The 17,378-nt window shown below is 54.6% G+C and overlaps 9 protein-coding genes across 9 annotated transcripts; 5 read left to right on the top strand and 4 right to left on the bottom strand.

Annotated features, from left to right (window-relative positions):
- Positions 1-105: 105 nt before the first annotated feature.
- On the top strand, positions 106-3,756 carry BZA05DRAFT_388472 (kinase-like domain-containing protein). Its single transcript, XM_051482678.1, has 8 exons — positions 106-353; positions 415-501; positions 567-668; positions 744-887; positions 942-1,062; positions 1,120-2,308; positions 2,359-2,811; positions 2,871-3,756. The coding sequence occupies exons 1-8, from the start codon at positions 232-234 to the stop codon at positions 3,269-3,271; spliced, it is 2,619 nt and encodes an 872-aa protein (XP_051342563.1). The 5' UTR covers positions 106-231; the 3' UTR covers positions 3,272-3,756.
- An 813-nt stretch (positions 3,757-4,569) lies between these two features.
- Positions 4,570-5,924, top strand: BZA05DRAFT_200658 (uncharacterized protein). The gene has a single exon (XM_051479491.1). It carries the CDS (start codon positions 4,734-4,736, stop codon positions 5,790-5,792), a length of 1,059 nt encoding a protein of 352 aa, XP_051342562.1. The 5' UTR covers positions 4,570-4,733; the 3' UTR covers positions 5,793-5,924.
- A 321-nt stretch (positions 5,925-6,245) lies between these two features.
- On the top strand, positions 6,246-6,479 carry BZA05DRAFT_332837 (uncharacterized protein; the record flags this gene model as incomplete). The annotated part of the gene is made up of 1 exon (XM_051480663.1): positions 6,246-6,479. The coding sequence occupies one exon, from the start codon at positions 6,246-6,248 to the stop codon at positions 6,477-6,479; it is 234 nt and encodes a 77-aa protein (XP_051342561.1).
- Positions 6,480-8,174: 1,695 nt separating this feature from the next.
- On the top strand, positions 8,175-9,670 carry BZA05DRAFT_388465 (endo-1,3(4)-beta-glucanase-like protein). Its single transcript, XM_051482677.1, has 3 exons — positions 8,175-8,569; positions 8,639-9,351; positions 9,409-9,670. Exons 1-3 carry the CDS (start codon positions 8,375-8,377, stop codon positions 9,509-9,511), a joined length of 1,011 nt encoding a protein of 336 aa, XP_051342560.1. The 5' UTR covers positions 8,175-8,374; the 3' UTR covers positions 9,512-9,670.
- Positions 9,671-10,039: 369 nt separating this feature from the next.
- On the bottom strand, positions 10,040-11,207 carry BZA05DRAFT_463628 (uncharacterized protein; the record flags this gene model as incomplete). Its single annotated transcript, XM_051487712.1, has 2 exons — positions 10,040-10,824; positions 10,880-11,207. 2 exons carry the CDS (start codon positions 11,205-11,207, stop codon positions 10,073-10,075), a joined length of 1,080 nt encoding a protein of 359 aa, XP_051342559.1. The 3' UTR covers positions 10,040-10,072.
- Positions 11,208-11,626: 419 nt separating this feature from the next.
- On the bottom strand, positions 11,627-12,686 carry BZA05DRAFT_388459 (Isy1-like splicing factor). Its single transcript, XM_051482676.1, has 4 exons — positions 12,625-12,686; positions 12,480-12,571; positions 12,324-12,427; positions 11,627-12,268 (listed from the first exon to the last, which is right to left on the bottom strand). Exons 1-4 carry the CDS (start codon positions 12,625-12,627, stop codon positions 11,745-11,747), a joined length of 723 nt encoding a protein of 240 aa, XP_051342558.1. The 5' UTR covers positions 12,628-12,686; the 3' UTR covers positions 11,627-11,744.
- A 1,019-nt stretch (positions 12,687-13,705) lies between these two features.
- BZA05DRAFT_332572 (ribosomal protein S16 domain-containing protein) lies at positions 13,706-14,222 on the bottom strand (the record flags this gene model as incomplete). Its single annotated transcript, XM_051480654.1, has 3 exons — positions 13,706-13,852; positions 13,914-14,091; positions 14,146-14,222. 3 exons carry the CDS (start codon positions 14,220-14,222, stop codon positions 13,706-13,708), a joined length of 402 nt encoding a protein of 133 aa, XP_051342557.1.
- Positions 14,223-14,513: 291 nt separating this feature from the next.
- On the top strand, positions 14,514-15,728 carry BZA05DRAFT_388453 (NAD(P)H-hydrate epimerase). Its single transcript, XM_051482675.1, has 5 exons — positions 14,514-14,636; positions 14,690-14,778; positions 14,837-14,856; positions 14,906-14,960; positions 15,016-15,728. The coding sequence occupies exons 1-5, from the start codon at positions 14,625-14,627 to the stop codon at positions 15,554-15,556; spliced, it is 717 nt and encodes a 238-aa protein (XP_051342556.1). The 5' UTR covers positions 14,514-14,624; the 3' UTR covers positions 15,557-15,728.
- On the bottom strand, positions 15,729-17,325 carry BZA05DRAFT_428821 (hinge domain of cleavage stimulation factor subunit 2-domain-containing protein). Its single transcript, XM_051486106.1, has 2 exons — positions 16,876-17,325; positions 15,729-16,800 (listed from the first exon to the last, which is right to left on the bottom strand). Exons 1-2 carry the CDS (start codon positions 16,943-16,945, stop codon positions 15,989-15,991), a joined length of 882 nt encoding a protein of 293 aa, XP_051342555.1. The 5' UTR covers positions 16,946-17,325; the 3' UTR covers positions 15,729-15,988.
- Positions 17,326-17,378: the final 53 nt, after the last annotated feature.

Raw genomic sequence — 17,378 nt, 5'->3', positions numbered from 1 at the left:
CCATTGCTCACAATTGAAGCCTATCTGATTAGATCCATCCGATAAAGTGGATGCATTAGTGCAATTTGGGCAGTCCGCATGGAACGATGACCAGTTAAGGCGCCGGCGGCGGGAACGAAGCTCTTCAACGCCATGGACAAGGTTCGGGCACTGCAATAGAGTTGGATAAGCCATACCCCACGACAACTTACAAAAGTTTCAACCGACGGCAAAACTAAACCTGGACCCGACATGACTGGTTCTACAGCTCCAGCGACAGAAGGCACCACGGTGGCGCCTTCACAGAGCAAGATGGACGCCTACATGTTCGCGACCTCTCGAGAGCTGGGAACACTACAGCTTAGCGTACGAATGCATGAACCTCCACGCTCTCTGGCCGCCACGATCTTCGGCTGACGTACCCCGCTCCCGCAGAGACACGCTCGAGGGATCCCGCGCGCCGCTCCCGTATACCACTCTCGTGGCGCATCCAGAGCTCAAGCACATCGGCGCCAATACGAGGTTGCTCTTCCCGCCGCCCCTCCCCCCCACTCCCGCTCCCCGCCAATCCCGCTTACAGTTCCCAGCTCCCATTCGGACCTGTACCTGACAGTGCAGGTATGGGCCGACAGCAAGCCGTTGACGGTTCCAGTACAGACCTCGTACCGCGCCTTCAAAGCGCAGCGAACGTTGGTCACCCCATCCCGTCCCATCCCATCCGTGGGACACTACAGTGCTAAGCTAACGCCTGGCGGCGGGTGTAGATGGATGGAATGGCTTCCGCTTCCCGTGCGATACTGCGATCTTCCGCTTTCGGCGCAGCTGGCGATCACGATCTGGGATCTGGCCGGGCCGCAAAATACAGTGCCGTTTGGAGGGACGACGATACGCTTGTTCGAGAAGGATCAGTGAGTGGGATTGTTGCGGAGAGGGGTGAGGGGAGATTGCTGATGGTGCCGCAGCACGCTGAAGAATGGGAGGCAGAAGTGTAAGGTCTGGATGGGTGTCGCTGCCGATGGGTTGACGGATACTACTACTCCGAGTCCGGTTGAGACTGGTAATGAGATGGACCGGCTGGAGAAGGTGGGCTATGCGATCCTGGGGTTGTGATAAGACTTTGTGCTGATAGACCGCGCACAGTTGGTCAAGAAACATGAGCTCAAAGAGCTTCCGCGTGTCGATTGGCTCGACCACCTTGTCTTCCGCGAGATCGAACGGATCAACAAGCAGGCTTCAGGCAAGTCAAAAGACGAACACTACCTATTTATCGACCTTCAACGCTTCGATTTGCCAATCGTCTACTCCGAACACGAATACACGTTGCTGCCTGGTCAAGGTATCGCTCCAAATAGCATGTCACCTCCGAACACAGCGGCTGCGGGCAACACACAGCGCCAAGTGCAAGCCGTCGGGGATGGAGCGTCCAGCTCGGGGCTACCGCGACTGGGCTTCAAGGTGTTCGATCCGGAGGCTACGAGGGATAATCCGGCGGAGTCGAAGCACCGACGATTAGTCCGGTCCCATCGCAACGGAATCATCGACCGAGACTTAAGACCCAATGCTAAGATCAGGGACGAGCTCGGCGAGATCCTAAACTACGGACCGACGCAGGAGCTTACATCGGAAGAGAAGGACTTGATATGGAAGTTCCGGTTCTACCTCACTAGGGACAAACGAGCACTCACGAAATTTGTTAAGAGTGTAGCATGGGGCGATCCATCCGAGAGTAAATTCGCGGTGCGACTGATACCGGAGTGGACCGAAATCGACGTGGATGATGCGCTGGAGCTTTTGGGCCCGAATGTGCACAATATGGAAGTCCGGGCGTATGCTGTGGACCGACTGCGGGCCGCGGACGACGAGGAATTGCAGCTGTACCTCCTGCAGCTTGTCCAGGCTCTCAAATTCGAAGCCATACGGCCGGACGCTCATGTCGACGCTGTGAAAGAGTCCAGCTTGGTGAAGTTCCTGATTAGTAGAGCGTGCAATAACGAGGTTCTGGGTAGTTTCTTGCACTGGTATCTAGTCGTCGAGACGGAAGACCCCGATGGCGAGCGTAAGAAGCTGTACACCAAAATCGCGTGGGAATTTCAGGTTGCGCTGAGTCAATTGCCGGATGGTGAGAAAAGACGTGCTGTGATGAAGCGTCAGGGAGACTTCGTGTTTATGATTGGGGAAACGGCGAAGGAGATCCAGGCCGTCCGGGATCGAACTAAAAAAGAGGATAAGCTGAAAGAGCTGTTGAGGGATCCTGCGCATGAAATGCTTTCGTTCGAGCCCATACCACTGCCGTTGGACCCTAGTGTGAATATCATTGGATGTTTTCCTGGTATGTATATCGCCTTGTGCTTGGCCGCGGCAGGGCTAACGGTGATGCAGAGAATTCGATGGTGTTCAAGTCATCGCTCTTCCCTGTGCTCCTTCATCTCAAAACAGATAAAGACGAACATTACCCCATCATATTCAAGTCCGGAGACGACCTTCGACAAGATCAGCTCGTGATTCAGATCATCATCCTGATGGATAGACTCCTTCGGAAGGAAAACCTCGATCTCAAACTCACGCCGTACAGAATTCTCGCAACAAGCGCCTTCACCGGAATCGTGCAATTTGTGCCGAGTATGAGTCTGGCAGCCATCGAAGAGGGGAAACGGTCTCCGGCGGGTGTGCTACCGTATCTGAGGAGCACATTCCCGGATCCGACGCAAGACCTGGGGGTCAAGGCGGAGATCATGGATACCTATGTCAAGAGTTGTGCGGGATACTGCGTTATCACGTATCTACTAGGCGTTGGCGATCGACATCTTGACAACCTCTTGCTGACGGCTGATGGTATTCACCCCGATTTCTCTTGTGATCCCGTAGCATCGCTGCTGATATTTCATCACTAGGCCACTTCTTCCACGCCGACTTTGGTTTTATCCTTGGGCGAGACCCCAAGCCCTTCTCTCCGCTGATGAAGGTGTGCAAAGAGATGATCGATGGCATGGGCGGCACACAGTCCGACAACTACCATCGCTTCCGCTCGTACTGCTACACGGCGTACATCACGCTCCGCAAGAGCGCGAATCTGATCCTCAACCTTTTCGCGCTGATGGTGGACGCCAATATTCCTGACATCAGATTGGAGCCGGATAAGGCGGTTTTTAAGGTTAAGGAGAGGTTCTGCTTGGAGCTTAGCGAAGAGCAGGCGATCACGCATTTCAAAAACCTCATCGATGATAGTATGAACTCGGTTTTGCCGGTACTTATGGATCGCGTCCATGGCATCGCGCAGAGGTGGAGGAAATAGCGTAGGTAATCTTTCATATGTATTTCTTGGGGTTGAGTGGATATACTTAGGATTGTCTGTCCATGATGAATGGGCTCTTTCATGTGATGTCACTCGGTTTATCGAACCGTCATCAATATTTGTCAGCCGGAAACGAAACGGTTCGATGATTTGCCGTTTTCATTTGATGGGAAACCAGCACCAATCGGACACATGCCCAATCCCTCGCACCCAAAATCCCGTGCATCGACCGCCTCGCCCCGTCGTTCATAGAATTTAGCACCAGGCGACTATCGCACTGGGCACGCATGCGGTCATATGCATCCACCATAGAGCAGTCCGCGAATGTTTCCTGCCGGCTCGCCTTAGTTCGTGGCAGTTCGTCATATGATGCTGCGATGAAGGGGGAGATGAACCAATTAGCGCGGGGGAAGGGCGTAATATCCACCAACTGTTTGTGAGGAACCGATGGCCATTATATAGCGCTGCAAAGGCACTGCCCACCCTCCACCGCCGAGAGAGAGATGGCTTACGGCCTTACGGCCCTACGGCGCAACTTATATGTATGGCCCCGCACCCGAAGACACTTTATCGGAGCGGAGCGGGCGTGTTCGTGATAGGAGCGTGTCCACTTCACTCTACCTAGGGCATTCAAGGGTGCTCGGTAGACATCTGTTGCGTCTCGGTTTGGTCGCAGAGGTGCCCTGCGGCGGAAAACGCTCCGGGTTGGACTATTTTTCTTCTTTTTTGCTTCTAATTAATTCACCCCGGAGGATTGCGATGTAGATGCGTTGAGCAGAGTTTTATCACCTCAGTTCTCAATCGCTTCAATTTGTCGGTTGATACCTACCTGGGCATTGTACCCTCATGACCGTCATAGGCCATGGTACTCTACGCTAGTGCACCGGTAGATCTTCGAGCCTAAGTGTTGGCAGCCAGCCAGCAGCCACAGCTTCCCCCAAGCTAACACACTGGCACGAGCGAAACATACCCCTCCTCCTCCTCCTTCTCCTCCACCTCTTCTCCTCTCCTCTCTACCCGACTCCCGACGAGTAATTCGGTAACTCTTTGAGTTATTGAATTACCTCTTTCGACCCCCCTTTGGCTCCCTGTCACCTGTCTGGCCCGCTCCTTCAACGCCACTTCGACATACATACACCCGCGAGAGGTGGGACTAGAGCTGCACAACTACAGCTATCGATTGTGAACCTGGGGAGAGAGAGAAAAAATAACAACGAGAGAGAGGAATGAGAAGGAGACAACAACGAACGGCAAGAAGTTCACCTCATCGAACTATCGGCCCTGCGTCAATCGAGACGTCCGCTTCTTTCTCGCTTGTCTGCAAGCAAAGCTCTGTTCAACCTACAACAGCCCTACAGCCCCACACCATACTTTACGGGGTTTCGTGGATCTGACGTTTCCTACGAGTGCCACGCGCGAAGCATACAACATTCCCTGCGGAACTTATACCAACGAACGAGAGATGGATTCCCCGCGCTCCGATCGGGCGAGCAGACGCCGCAGTGAAGGAGGCAGAAGCAGTAGCAGACGTCGAACCGCTGACTGCGAGGACGAGCCGAGCAGCAGCAATAGTGGTCGACCGCCGCCATCGCGCCGCGGAAGTGGCATCGCCGCCCCAATAGTCACCGTGCGGGCGAGCGCCAACCGTACGCCCACCACGGCCGAGTCGACCACTCCCACGTTACGGATACCACCGGAGGAGGCACAGGCACAGATCATCACCCTCGAGAGCCAGATCGAACGGCTGCAGCTACGGCTGCTGGAAAATCGACTACTGGAGAGCCGCGAGAGTGCCCGCGCGAATCGCATGAGAGTCGAGCTGGAGACCTTGCCCCCACCTCCACTGTTTGATCGCAGTCCCATGACGCCATTGGTCCGTACGCCAAATAATGGGCTGAGAACGCCGAATAATGGACCGGCTAGTCCGCGCACGCCCGGTGGTGTGAGGTTGTCGCAAAATACGGCCGGTGGCGCCAATGGGAGTGGACATGATGGAGAGGATATGAGGAGGAATATTCGACAAAGGCTCGGTGATCTTGTTAGGGATCTTCCGTCTGAACAGAACAGTCCGGTTCCGTACTTTCCGTCGCCGATCATTGGTTTGAGGGAAACGGTTAGGCCGAGGAGTATGGCGTTGGGGTCCGAGACTACAGCGAGACCATCCGGATGGCCCCGCAGAAGATCTGTTGCGGAGACACCATCCGAGCCGCCTTGGGCCGAACTGGCGACCCGTGCTTCGAGGGGATTATGGAGACTCGAAGACGGTCAGGATATAGACTCGGAGCTAGAATCACTGCATGAATCGGCGGCGCGTAGACACTTGTATGCGGCGAACAGGAGTCTAGCAACTGCGACACGGGAAGCCGAGAGGTCCCGTATCATGGGAAACAGGACACCCAGCAGGGAGGATCCACCCTTGATACTATCACCGATGGATGCGGAAGCAGAGGAGCGGTTGAGGGCTGTGTGGGATGATCACGATGGTGATGATTACGCTTCTTCCCAAATATCCTCACTGTAAGTTTAACCGCCATCACCTCACGTGGCCCCTACAACTAATCGAAGGTTTCGCAATAGATTCCAGCGCCCTTGGGCCCCCCGCGAGGCGCGTCACTATTCCGTTGTCAGAACCAATACCAGAGCTCAAGTGGCGAGTGCAACCGCAGCTGCAGCTGCATCGGCAGCGGCAGTTGCATCGGCAGTGGCAGCGGCCGGCCCTCCTCCCGAAACCCCGGCTCCCGACCGCACCCCCGCCGAGTTGATACAGCCCGAGTCAGCAGCACATATGCAACTGCAGCAGCTCCAACTCGATATCTTCCGCGACGCACTGGTAGGTGACCCCCGCAGCCGACATGCCGAACGCCTCCGTCTCCGCCGCCGCGACTCGCAGCGTGAATCACAACAGCACTTCCACCAGCCCCCAGCCAGCCTCGATACGCAGAAAGGGCGACCGGTGCCGCTTGAAGAGGCCGATATGAAGCTGGACAGCGAGTGCAAGATTTGCTTCGGGCAGATTGCGGACACTGTCCTGCTGCCCTGCGCGCATCTCGTGGTTTGTCAGTGGTGCGCGGACCTGATCGGTGCGCGGACTAAGGATCACTTCGTCAGACCCATGCCACATGTGGTCTGTCCGATGTGTCGCACTCAGGTTGTGGATCGGGTTTGTCTTCCCCATCTTTCCGTCTTTCACCCGCCATTCCGTAGCTAATAGTTGAAATGCAGATCAAGGTGTTCCGAGGATAACGGATGGATGGCAATGGACATCTCTAGCGATGAGGTGTGATGGATCGATGAAGGCATGGTACAGGCGTTTGTCGGGGTTCCAGTTTACTGTGCTATCGGTTTAGCATATGGTTGTTTCAACGGGTTTTTTTTCTCTTTCCATTGTTTTTTTTACGGGGTAGATTGGGGGGGGATTTGCGCTTTTGCTCTACGGATGGGATGGAGCACGGGGTATGATTTGGCTGGGGGGTGCATACTTCACATTCACCTGGGCATGTGGTTAGGTGTGTTAGGTGAACGGAATGGCTGTAAATGGCTGTGAATAGCTGTGGAATCAATGAATGAGATGGGAATGATTTCGACTTGTAATTGTGGCTGCTTCAAGACTCACCTGCGGATTATTTGACTAGGAAAAACTGACCTTTCCGCCGGTCGAAGGAGGCAACTAGCTTTCGAAAACCATGACGCTCTACTAGGTAGTAGAGTAGTGTTCGCCTACGCCGTGAAAGGAGTGGCTCGCCTCTATCTTTATCCAGAGGCGCAGCGCAAAGATGGAACATTGGGACTCGCCCTCGTCCTCGTCCTTGGGGCGGTGGGGCCTCCCTTATTGCGCGCGGTAGTTAGCGTGAGTTAGCGTGAAACGGCGCTTAACTAGCTAGCTAGCCAGTTCCTTCATGGCTGCTCATCCCTTCTCGCAGGGCAGCTAGTCACGAGCTAGCACTCGCGCAACCAATTCCGATGATCCTATTGGACCGCGGGGGCTTTGCAGGGCACCAGGGAGTCAGGGGAGATAAAACGCGGTGGTATAAATATCCAATCTACCAGTGAAGCTTGTTGACCATGAGAGGGGGAGGGGTGGAAACCTGTGAGACAAGGAGTCGAGGGTTTTACCTTTGCGTACCAAAATGTATGTGCCTACCTACCACAGCGTCGGGAACGGTATTTGAATCCCCGACAACAGGCGGGCATGCAAGCCTGCAAGCCTGCCGAGGCGAGGTAAGACATCGCATGTTGCTGGTATGTATGTGTGTGTAGGTGTGTGTGTAGGTAGGGGGCGGATGCGTGAGAACCCTAATATTTGCATTCTCCTACTGCCGCGTGCGTGGCGTTCCTCGACCCCGTGCGCTGCCCTATGCAGTGTATTGCGGGCCTGCGGCCAATCCGTTGGAAAGGTCGTGTTTCTGCCTCAAGATGGGGTGGGGTGTGGGGGGTGGTGGGAAATGAGAGTAAGTGAGTGAGTACGCTTGTTACGGCGTCTACTTATCTTGCACCGACGCCTAGGACAATGGTCGAGTGGGTATCGGAAGCCCGGCCCTCATGATTGTGATCGTGATCGCACCGTCGTCGACCGTGACTACAGTGGTAATGCGTGCCATAGCTACAGTGTATGCGCTCCGTCGACCATCAGCAATTCCCCGATGCAAATGGTCATTGCGTCCTGCATTCTGCAGTCCGCCGTCCATCCGAGTCCGTGCAAACCTAGACTTCGGGAGCCGAGCCGCTTCATCCCAGCACTCCCAGCACTCCCGGGTTTCAACTCCATGTCCCATGGGTGGTTGACGTTTTGGTTGGTCAGTTGGTCGCCAATCTGGTGTCTGCCCTGCTGAAACCGCCCGGGATTTTAGTACTAGTAGTGTGGATGTATTAACAGCTACAGCTACCTACGGCTACAGCGCGGGCGTCTGGTCTGGCCGCTGGTCTGGCCATTGGTCTGGCGTGGTGGTGCTGGTGGTGGTAGGTATATATCTCCATCCAGCGTGGTGCTGCAGAAATGAATTCTCAGTACAAATCAATAATCAATCAATCCACCAGAGTCTCCTGCCAACTACCTATCCGGACCAGTCTGTCTGTCCCTACAGCACAATACAATATTCCATTATAATGAGATTCCAATTCCTCCACCTGATTTTCGCCGCAGCCACAGTCTCGGCAGTTGCGATCCCGCCGGCGGGAACCTACTGGAACAGCACGACGATCGTTAAGCAGGATGATGCAGTATACCACGCAGAATCCTACTCGCAATTAGCCGCGACCTACACGGCAGACAACTTTTTTGACGAGTTCGAGTTCTTCACCGTAAGCCTCCACACCCTACCCATCGTCCGTTGATCTTCCATTGCGGTGCTGACTCGGGTGAACCAACAGGGTGACGACCCCACCGACGGCTTCGTAAAATTCAGCAGCCGACCGCTCGCGCAAAAGCTGGGGTTGATACGGGCGCCCGCCGACAAAGTGTACATGGGTGTCGACATGGCACGCCTAGCACCGAACGGACGGCGGTCCCTGCGTCTCGAGAGCAAAGCGCGCTTCACGCGGGGGCTGTTCATTCTCGACGTCGAGCACCTGCCATGGGGCTGCGGGACGTGGCCCGCCTTCTGGACGCTGGGCGACGACTGGCCGAATAATGGCGAGATTGACATTATCGAGGGCGTGCACGAGCAGCAGTACAATGCTGTGGCGCTGCATACCGCGCCGAGCTGTAGAGTGGATCCTGAGGGTTACTCGGGAACGCCGGTCACTGAGGATTGCTTTGTTGATGCTGAGGGACAGGGGAAGAATCAGGGGTGTGCGGTTCATGACGCAAGCGCGGCGTCGTATGGAGACGGGTTTAATAAGAACGGTGGAGGGGTCTATGCCATGGAGTGGACGAGCCAGCATATCAAAGTGTGGTGGTGGCCGAGGGGTACGGTTCCCGCGGATGCCTTGGGGGCTAACCCGGCACCGGCATATTGGGGGATGCCGCAGGCGATGTTCAAAGGGGCCTGTGATATGGATGAGAAGTTTAGGGATCATAAGATCGTGTTTGATATCACGTTCTGTGGCGATTGGGCAGGGAACACCTGGGCGCAGTCGGATTGGTGAGTCTCTTATTCCGGTTATGGTTTCTGCGGATATAGAACTGACGATAGGTTTAGTGCGAGCCGGGCAGACACTTGCGCAAGACATGTTTCTGAAAATCCTACTGCCTTCGAGGAGGCGTATTGGTTGATCAACAGCTTGAAGGTGTGGAGCTCTTGAGTTACGTATGAATTTTGGGTTGGCGTTTTGGAGTTTGGTTATTTTAGTGGGTGGGGATGTGAATAGAATTTTGTACTTAACTGCCGGCGGGTATGTCAGTTATTGTCCGCATAGCCGGAATTTTGAAGATATGACCCTACAAGTGGTGGTTGTAGTGATATCATAATCATGGAGCTCCCGTCTGATTAGCCGTTCCTGATAATGCATTCAATTTTGGCCCAAGCGTTCTCCTGCCATGAATACACAGGCCAGTTGGGACACATTTTAAGAATAGGGACAGTCTCTGCCCATCACTCGCTCATTAACTTTACTCCCCCCCCTTCCCCAATCGTATCCCCACCGCTCCGTTTGACTAAGGGTGTAAGCCCAATGGCCACTCACCCTACAGGAACATCAGTCAGTCGCTCACCACTAGGAAAACAAAACAAGGACGACGATATACCCTCACGCTCCTCCACGCCTCATTCCACCACCCAACGAATCATGCAATTCCGCCGTGTTGATCCTTCGAGGTTCCAGTTCCTGTCACTCGTACTTTATTAGCACCACCACCACTAATTCCTATTCCGGGCCACCTACAAAATGACTGGACGGATAGGTTCCGGGCATAACCAATGATTCGGCATTCCCAGGCTTGCCGGGGATGCCCTCATCAAAGTCCACACTGGCGGTATCGCTGTGATCGTCAAAGATGAAGTCGGGATCGTCGAAATCGAGAGGCCATTCTCCGACGGCCGTGTAGTACTCTTCGGGTGTCTCATAGGCCATCATCACAGCAATTTCATCCAGCATCTGCGGGCTTATCACGCGCGAACGGCTCCTGCCAAGGAGGGCGGCAGCGCCACCACCTCCCGCCAACTGGAAATATTCCATTGGGGTCATGCCACCCGGACAAATATCTACCGGAAACTCGATCTGGTTGTCGATGCAGTGCTGCCATATCTCCTTTAGCCGCTGGAACTGGTTCCGTTTCCTGCATTGCTCATCCGGCATACGCTCCATCTTCTGGCGAAGACAATAGAACCACGATTCCCACGATGCGGCGTGCTCTCTCCGTAGTGCCTGCACGACGCATTGGAAGGTATAGCATGTCTCGTACCACTCCCAGAGATGTTTGATCTTTGTCAGTTCTTCGGCAACGACGTAACGCCCCTGCTGCCATCTGTAGAAGTGGTCGACAGCCCAGGTGATGGTACGGTTCGGATACTTTTCGAGGAAAAGGTTGATGGTGGGGAAATTCGAGGTCCAGTTTTCGGAGCTAAATCGCTGCTTGATCGTCTCTAACTCTTGTGCGCTTGAGGCAAGAATACAACCTGTTCCGGTCACATCAGCATTGTGGAAACACCTCCGCAGTCTCGCAAAACTCACTGGGTTTCCCCCATTCCAAGATCTGCAAGAATTCTTCATGAAACATATCGCTCTCCCCCCTCCGTAGGTCGGTCCTCCGGATCTTTTCCGCCTGCGAATCTTCCTTCACCCACACCTCGACCATCTCCTTCTTCCTGTCCAGAGCATCTACCAGCTTCCTATACCACCTCGCATGTTTCCGGCCATTGAATAGGTGTGCGCTCTCGGCGGGTGCCAGTAACGCCAGCGAGGTCGGGTAGACAATTGCACTCTCCAGTTTAATCCCGCACCATTCCAGCGGTTTCGGTTTCGGCGGTGGACTAGGAGGAGTAGGGGGGAAAAGGACCATTGCCTGAGCTTTGGCCTGAATCCAGCGTGGTAGGGGTTCTTTGGGTTGTGGCTGGAGCTCGAGAGTGCAGCGGCGCCACAAAAAGGGCTTGGTTTTTTCATTTTTGAACTGATGGGGGAGGATTTGAGAGGTGGACCCCAATGCGCGGAGCTTGTTTGTCCAGTAAAAGGGATCGTGGTGTCTATGTGGACGGAAAGGTTCGGGGCCGTTGTGGGGGAACTGGCGGGCGCCACCAACTGGGTGAGCCATGAGGATAATTGTTGGATAGGAGGATGACCAGGAGAGTGGTATGGAGGAGTGTGAAATCAAAATTTGGGCACTCGAGTTAAGTAAGTGTAGCTATACGCATGGCTGGCCGCATAGGGAATCAAGAAACGTCAGCCGAGGGACCACACACTCGTGCATGAAGTGAATCAAATGTTCCGCTTTTAATCATTACTAATAATTCCATACCTCATCAATCAATCCGTTAATATAATGCTTAAAAGTACCTCTCTCCATCAAACAGCACTCCTTCCGTGTCGTAACAATTCCATGCTATCCCAACCTGGCCAGTAACCTGCTTTTCCTCCTCTCCACCAAGAACTCATTAACCTCACTCAAATCCGGCACCTTCCAGCCACTCGGTATCTCAACCCAGTCCCTCGGCGGTTCTCCCTGTCCACTCAACCCCACATTCTCCATCGCCTCCAGCTCCTTCCTCCTCTCATACTCCAGCAGCACACCGTCCTCCTCATCCCTATTATACCCATAATAGTCCGCATCAACATTTTTCCTCATTTCAGCTCTTCTCTTCCCCTCTTCCTTCGGATCCGGCTTTTCCTTGGGCTTCAACTCCTCGAAGAGCTCTTTAACACCAGGCAGCTCCTTGGCCCGTCCGAAATACTTGTAGCCGCGAGCACCCGGCACCTCCCGTCCGTCCTCATCATACATCCGCGGGCCGAAGCGCATATAGTTGGGCCCACCGAGATTGCGCAATTGAACCTCCCACATGTGTTTTTCCCGCATCAACTTGTTGATCTCGTCGTTCAGGTCGCGAATTTGGTAGTCGGATAAACTCGCTGCGCACCGTATGTCAGCCCGAGCTGAATGGCAACGGCGCGTGGGGGTACAAACGGTCCTGGATCTTGGTCACTTTCCGCGAAATCTCCTTCACCACCTGGCCTCGCCATTTCTCACACGATGGGATCGAGCTCTGTTCCGTGATTACTTTTGGTCGTCTGTAGGCTTCCGTTAGCTAGAGTTCGGTGGATTCATGCGCGTGAATAGTACCGTGTGCGCCCCGCGTCGATGATCCCCAAATCTGCCGCCTGCTGCTCGCGAAAGCGAAACAGCATTGACTGCGCCTTTTCACTGTTTCGTGCCTACATAGAGTATTAGCCGTGGGAGTTTGGCTCGGGGTGTACGTGAGACGTACCATTGTCGTTTCTCGTAATCGCGCAGTTGGTTTCGTAGAGCTTGCTTGTGCTAGGTCGGAGGTGAGTGAAGATGAAAGTCTGGGGAAGACGTGCGTGGTTGATGTCTACCCGAAGTCTTGGCGCGCTCTACCAACGCAAGTGGAATCGCTGCACCGCATCTCAAACTTTATACACCACAAAACACGCGCACAATAATGGGTGGCGACAGCAAGGCACATCTCGCGGACGCGAAAGGGCTTTTGGATTCCCGTGGTCTCTATGAAGGCCAGACATTCCATGGCGTGAACCCGCTACTTCTTGTCGAGAAAATCTTACGGTAACCAAGCTCATCCCCGGCGCACAAGAGACAGGAAACTAATAGCACGCAGAGACCGGATCCTCGACTCCCTCTACTGGAAAGAACAATGCTTCGGATTAAACGCTGCCACGCTCCTCGACCGCGCAACAGAACTCACATACATCGGCGGACAGTACGGAAACCAAAAGCCCACGCCATTCATCTCGCTACTCTTGAAGATGCTTCAGCTGCAGCCTGAGCGCGAGATCATCATGGCGTACCTCGAGGATCCGGATTTCAAGTACCTGCGTGCATTGGCCGCGATATATATCCGTCTCACCTGGAACGCCGTCGACGTGTTTAAAACGCTGGAACCACTTATGGGGGACTTCAGGAAGCTAAGGGTTAGGGGGTTGGGCGGGTGGAGGCTCAGTCATATGGATGAGTTCATTGATGAGCTGTTGACAAAGGAGAGGGTGTGTGACATAGCCTTGCCGCGGATGATGACTCGGGCAATGCTGGAGGATGCGGAGGAGTTGGAGCCGAGGGAGAGTTTGCTGGGGAGTGAGGTGGAGAGTGAAGGTGAGGACGAGGTGATGGAAGGCGGAGAGGAAGGGGAGGTTAACGAAGACTAATTGATGTTTCCTTCTGTCTCGGCTATTGGAGTTGTGGAGTTCCGGAAATCTTGTGTTTTCTCTTTTCTACTGCATGTACAATCCATACATCCATCAGGCAGTCTGTAGATAGCAGTTGTACACCCTGGGTACCTATAATACAGCAGCAGCCTCGGCAGGCAGCAGCGCCTACTGCGTCGCCTCCTTTGGCTTTACTGTCGTCTCCACCGTCTCGTTCAAATTCTCCTGCAGCTTCGGCTTCCGACTCCGAACCATCTCCTCCTTCCCGGCAGCCAAAATCCTCTGTATCTGCCACTGCGGTTCAATCAAGCCGAACTATCGCAGCATCAGCCCCTACCTCACATTCCTCTACTCCCCTCCCGCCGGACCAACAAACCATCGACATTAATCGCCAGACCGTATCACTCGGCTGCGCGCCCACACCTAACCAATACTTCGCTCGCGTCGTATCCAGTTGTATATCCTTCACCGGCTTTCCAGCACCGTCGATCGGCGGCTTCGCTATGGGGTCGTAAGTGCCGATGACTTCTATCGGCTTGGAGTTTCGGGCGGTTCTGTTGCGGCGTTAGTGCTGGCGGGGCGGGTGTGGGGAACCGTGGGGACGGAACCGTGCGTGGCAGACGACGATGTTGTAGACGGGCGCGTGCCGACGGCCGAAGCGTGCGAGGCGGAGTCGGATCACCATTGTTGCTGTGGCGTGTGTGGTGGGGTGTGGGTGTAAGGTAGACAAGATGCAGCGTGAAGTGGTGAACTTTTTGAAGGTTGTGGCACCGGCACTGGCGTGAATGTGGCTGGTGGGGAGACTAGTAGGCGAGTCGCGGAACAGCGGGGCACAGGTCCTACAGGAGTAGGATAGTCTGATGAAGGAATAGAGGACTTCTATTTTGCTCTACGGATCCCGAAGAATTGAGGTCTCAGGAGGTAAATTGAGAATAAACCAAAGAGCCCTGTGTATTTCGTAATATTGACTTCCTCCAGGCAATGATGTCACCGCAATCCAACACCGAGCTCGATATTCCACCTCAACTGCAACTTGCTGCAACTCAAATACATTGATACCACCAGAGAGCATCTCAAACATTGCAAAATGGCATTTCGAGTATGCCAGACCACCTGCTATGGCCTCCCGAAAAAGGGTCTGACATTCAGCAGACACTCACCGCCAAAGCCGCCGCCGAGCTTGACAAAGAGCTCATGTCCACCGGCGCATTCTCACTTGACCAATTGATGGAGCTCGCCGGGTACACTATTCTCCTCCTTCATTTCCCGGGGATCAATAAACTGACCCGATACTCGCAGGCTCTCCGTATCCCAAGCCAGTCCGTTTTCCTCTCCCAGCTCCCACGCTATGTGTTTAACAGCCCAAAGTCTACCGTCTCCACCCTCCCAGCGCCGGCCGCAAGATCCTAATCGCCTGCGGGCCGTATGCCCCCTTCCCTCCCTCCCCCCCTTTCATCCACTAACCCCCAACTACATAGCGGCAACAACGGCGGCGACGGCCTTGTCTGCGCGCGGCACCTGTGGCACTACAAGTACCAGCCGACGGTGTACTACCCGAAGCGGCCATCCAACGCTTTATACCAGCGTCTCACGCAGCAACTGGTCGATCTCGGCGTGCCCTTCACAGAAGACTTCCACGGTGCGTTGAAAGACACGCACCACGTCGTGGATGCGATCTTCGGGTTCAGTTTCTCGCCTCCGATCCGCGAGCCATTCCCCGCGGTCATCGCGGCGATGCGCGATGCAAATGTCCCAGTGACGAGTGTGGACGCGCCTAGTGGCTGGGGCGTCGAGACGGGGATTCCGGAGGATGGCCCCGCGAAGGGGTTTATGCCCGATGCCCTGGTGAGCTTGACCGCGCCGAAGCCGTTGGTTAGGTACTATAGGGGCAGACATTTTGTGGGCGGCAGGTTTGTGCCGCCAGGTATTGCCGAGAAGTATGGCGTGGATATTCCCGAGTATCAGGGTGTGGATCAGATCGTCGAGGTAGGCGAGGTTGCGGAGGGTGAGAAGTTGTGATGGAGGGTGGGATGGCTTGATACTGCTGGTGGAGGCAATGCACAATGAGAATTGGGATACACGGTGCTTCTATCACAGCATACTGGATTGGGTCAGCGAGCAAGTTGTAGCAGTAATGCTAAGCATTTCACAAGCAAAATCACCTAACGTTATATGCGAACAAAAAATATCGACAATTATCTCATTCTCGTCGAACAATGTGTTACGGAAAAGTACAGTCGCCACACACAGCCACACGGTACTTTGCTCAACCCGATTGTACCCATACCGAAAGAAAGAAAAGAAAAAAGGCAAATGAAAAAAGTGACGGATCCGACAACTCCAGAGAACAAGGACCAAACAAACGGACAAACACACAGTCTCTAGCTAGAAGGTAAAACACATCGCAAGTTTGGAATTATAGTGTTACAAACATCAAAGTAATCCGGCAAATCACATGGCACCTCCAGCGGCCATGAGGGACTGTTTGAGATACATAATCTGCTGTTGCTGTTCCGGCGGAAACGCGGCGATCTGCTCGGGAGTGAGATGCATGACGCTCTGGAGGAGCTGGGCTCTCTGGGGATCCTGTGCCTGTTGCTGCTGCTGCTGAGGAGGCTGCGGCGGCTGCGGAGGAGTTGGTGCGGCATAGTACGGAGCCTGGACTGGCGCAGGCGGGGGAACCGGAGTGGGAGCCGGCGACGCAGTAACGGGAGCGGGGGGGCCAGTAGCTGCACTCTCGATAACTTGCGTCAACACGGCAGTATCGACGAGGTTCATCAGCAGCAGTGCCTGGAAGATAGCATAGCTAAGCTGTGGCGCCTGGCGGAGGAGTTCCGTCGCCTTAAGAGGGTCCTGCTGAACCAAAGTCTTCATCTGTCCCAAGATCTCCAGAAGCTGCGGAACGGGAAGCTGCTTTAGCGTCTGCGAGATTGTATCCGGAGCCGTAATCCCCGCAGGAACGTCTGCGCCCGGAGGAAGCGGCGGCATGATCGGTGCGGGTGGGGGCGGAGGTTGCTGGCTGTATGCCGAGGTATCGACGTCGTCGGGGGCGTTTCCTTCGTGAGAGAAATCGACGCGCAGCTTGCGGCCCATTATCTCGTAGTTGTCGAGATTGCGGACGGCGGATGCGGCGGTCTCCGCGTCGCTGTATTCGGCGAAGCCGAAGCCTTTGGGACGACCGGTTTCACGATCGTAGACGAGACGGAAGGTGAGAACCCGGCCGGCGCTGCCGAAGATCTCGGAGATTTGCTCTTCAGTAAGACCTGGTAGCTGTCAGCATTGGCCTTCTTCAACCCGAGAGGCGCTGAAAGGCGTGGGGAGGAGGAAGGAGAGGGTACCATAGGGTATGTTGCCAACGAAGACAATCTTGCCGGCTGTACGGGCGTCGGAGGAGGGATTCGGTGGCATAATTGATGTAGTATGAAGAGGGGAGAGCAACAAAACACGGGACAGCAACGCACTTGAAGAGAGGAACGTGATGCAATGGGAACGTGTGGGAGTTTCTTTAGTACACAAAGTCCAGAACCTTCACTCTCCCTCCGGCTCTAGAGTACAGCTGAAAGAAAAAGACGAGGCCTTGGGTGGATAGATCGGTGTGCTTTGCAAAGGCTCTTTGTTGGTGGTGGGGTGGAAAGAAGAGGTGGTGAGGGTTGGAGGGTTGGTGTTGGGTGTGGTGGTGCTGTTTGGAAGAAGTCGCGAATGTGATCGACGCTTGACTAGACTAGCTCAACGGCTGAAAGTTGGTGTCCGTCGGGTAAGCTCGATTGAAGTGGAAAACTGTAACCCGGAAGTTTACATGTCGCGTGCGTGCGTGCAATCGAGTCGTCTCTCGTCGCGTCTT

The sequence above is a fragment of the Tricharina praecox genome, assembly GCF_024521635.1.
Source record: "Tricharina praecox strain CBS 144465 chromosome Unknown BZA05scaffold_4, whole genome shotgun sequence".
NCBI lineage: Eukaryota > Fungi > Ascomycota > Pezizomycetes > Pezizales > Pyronemataceae > Tricharina > Tricharina praecox.
The sequence above is the reverse complement of the archived record's forward strand: the minus strand, read 5'-3'. Positions and strand labels throughout refer to the sequence as shown.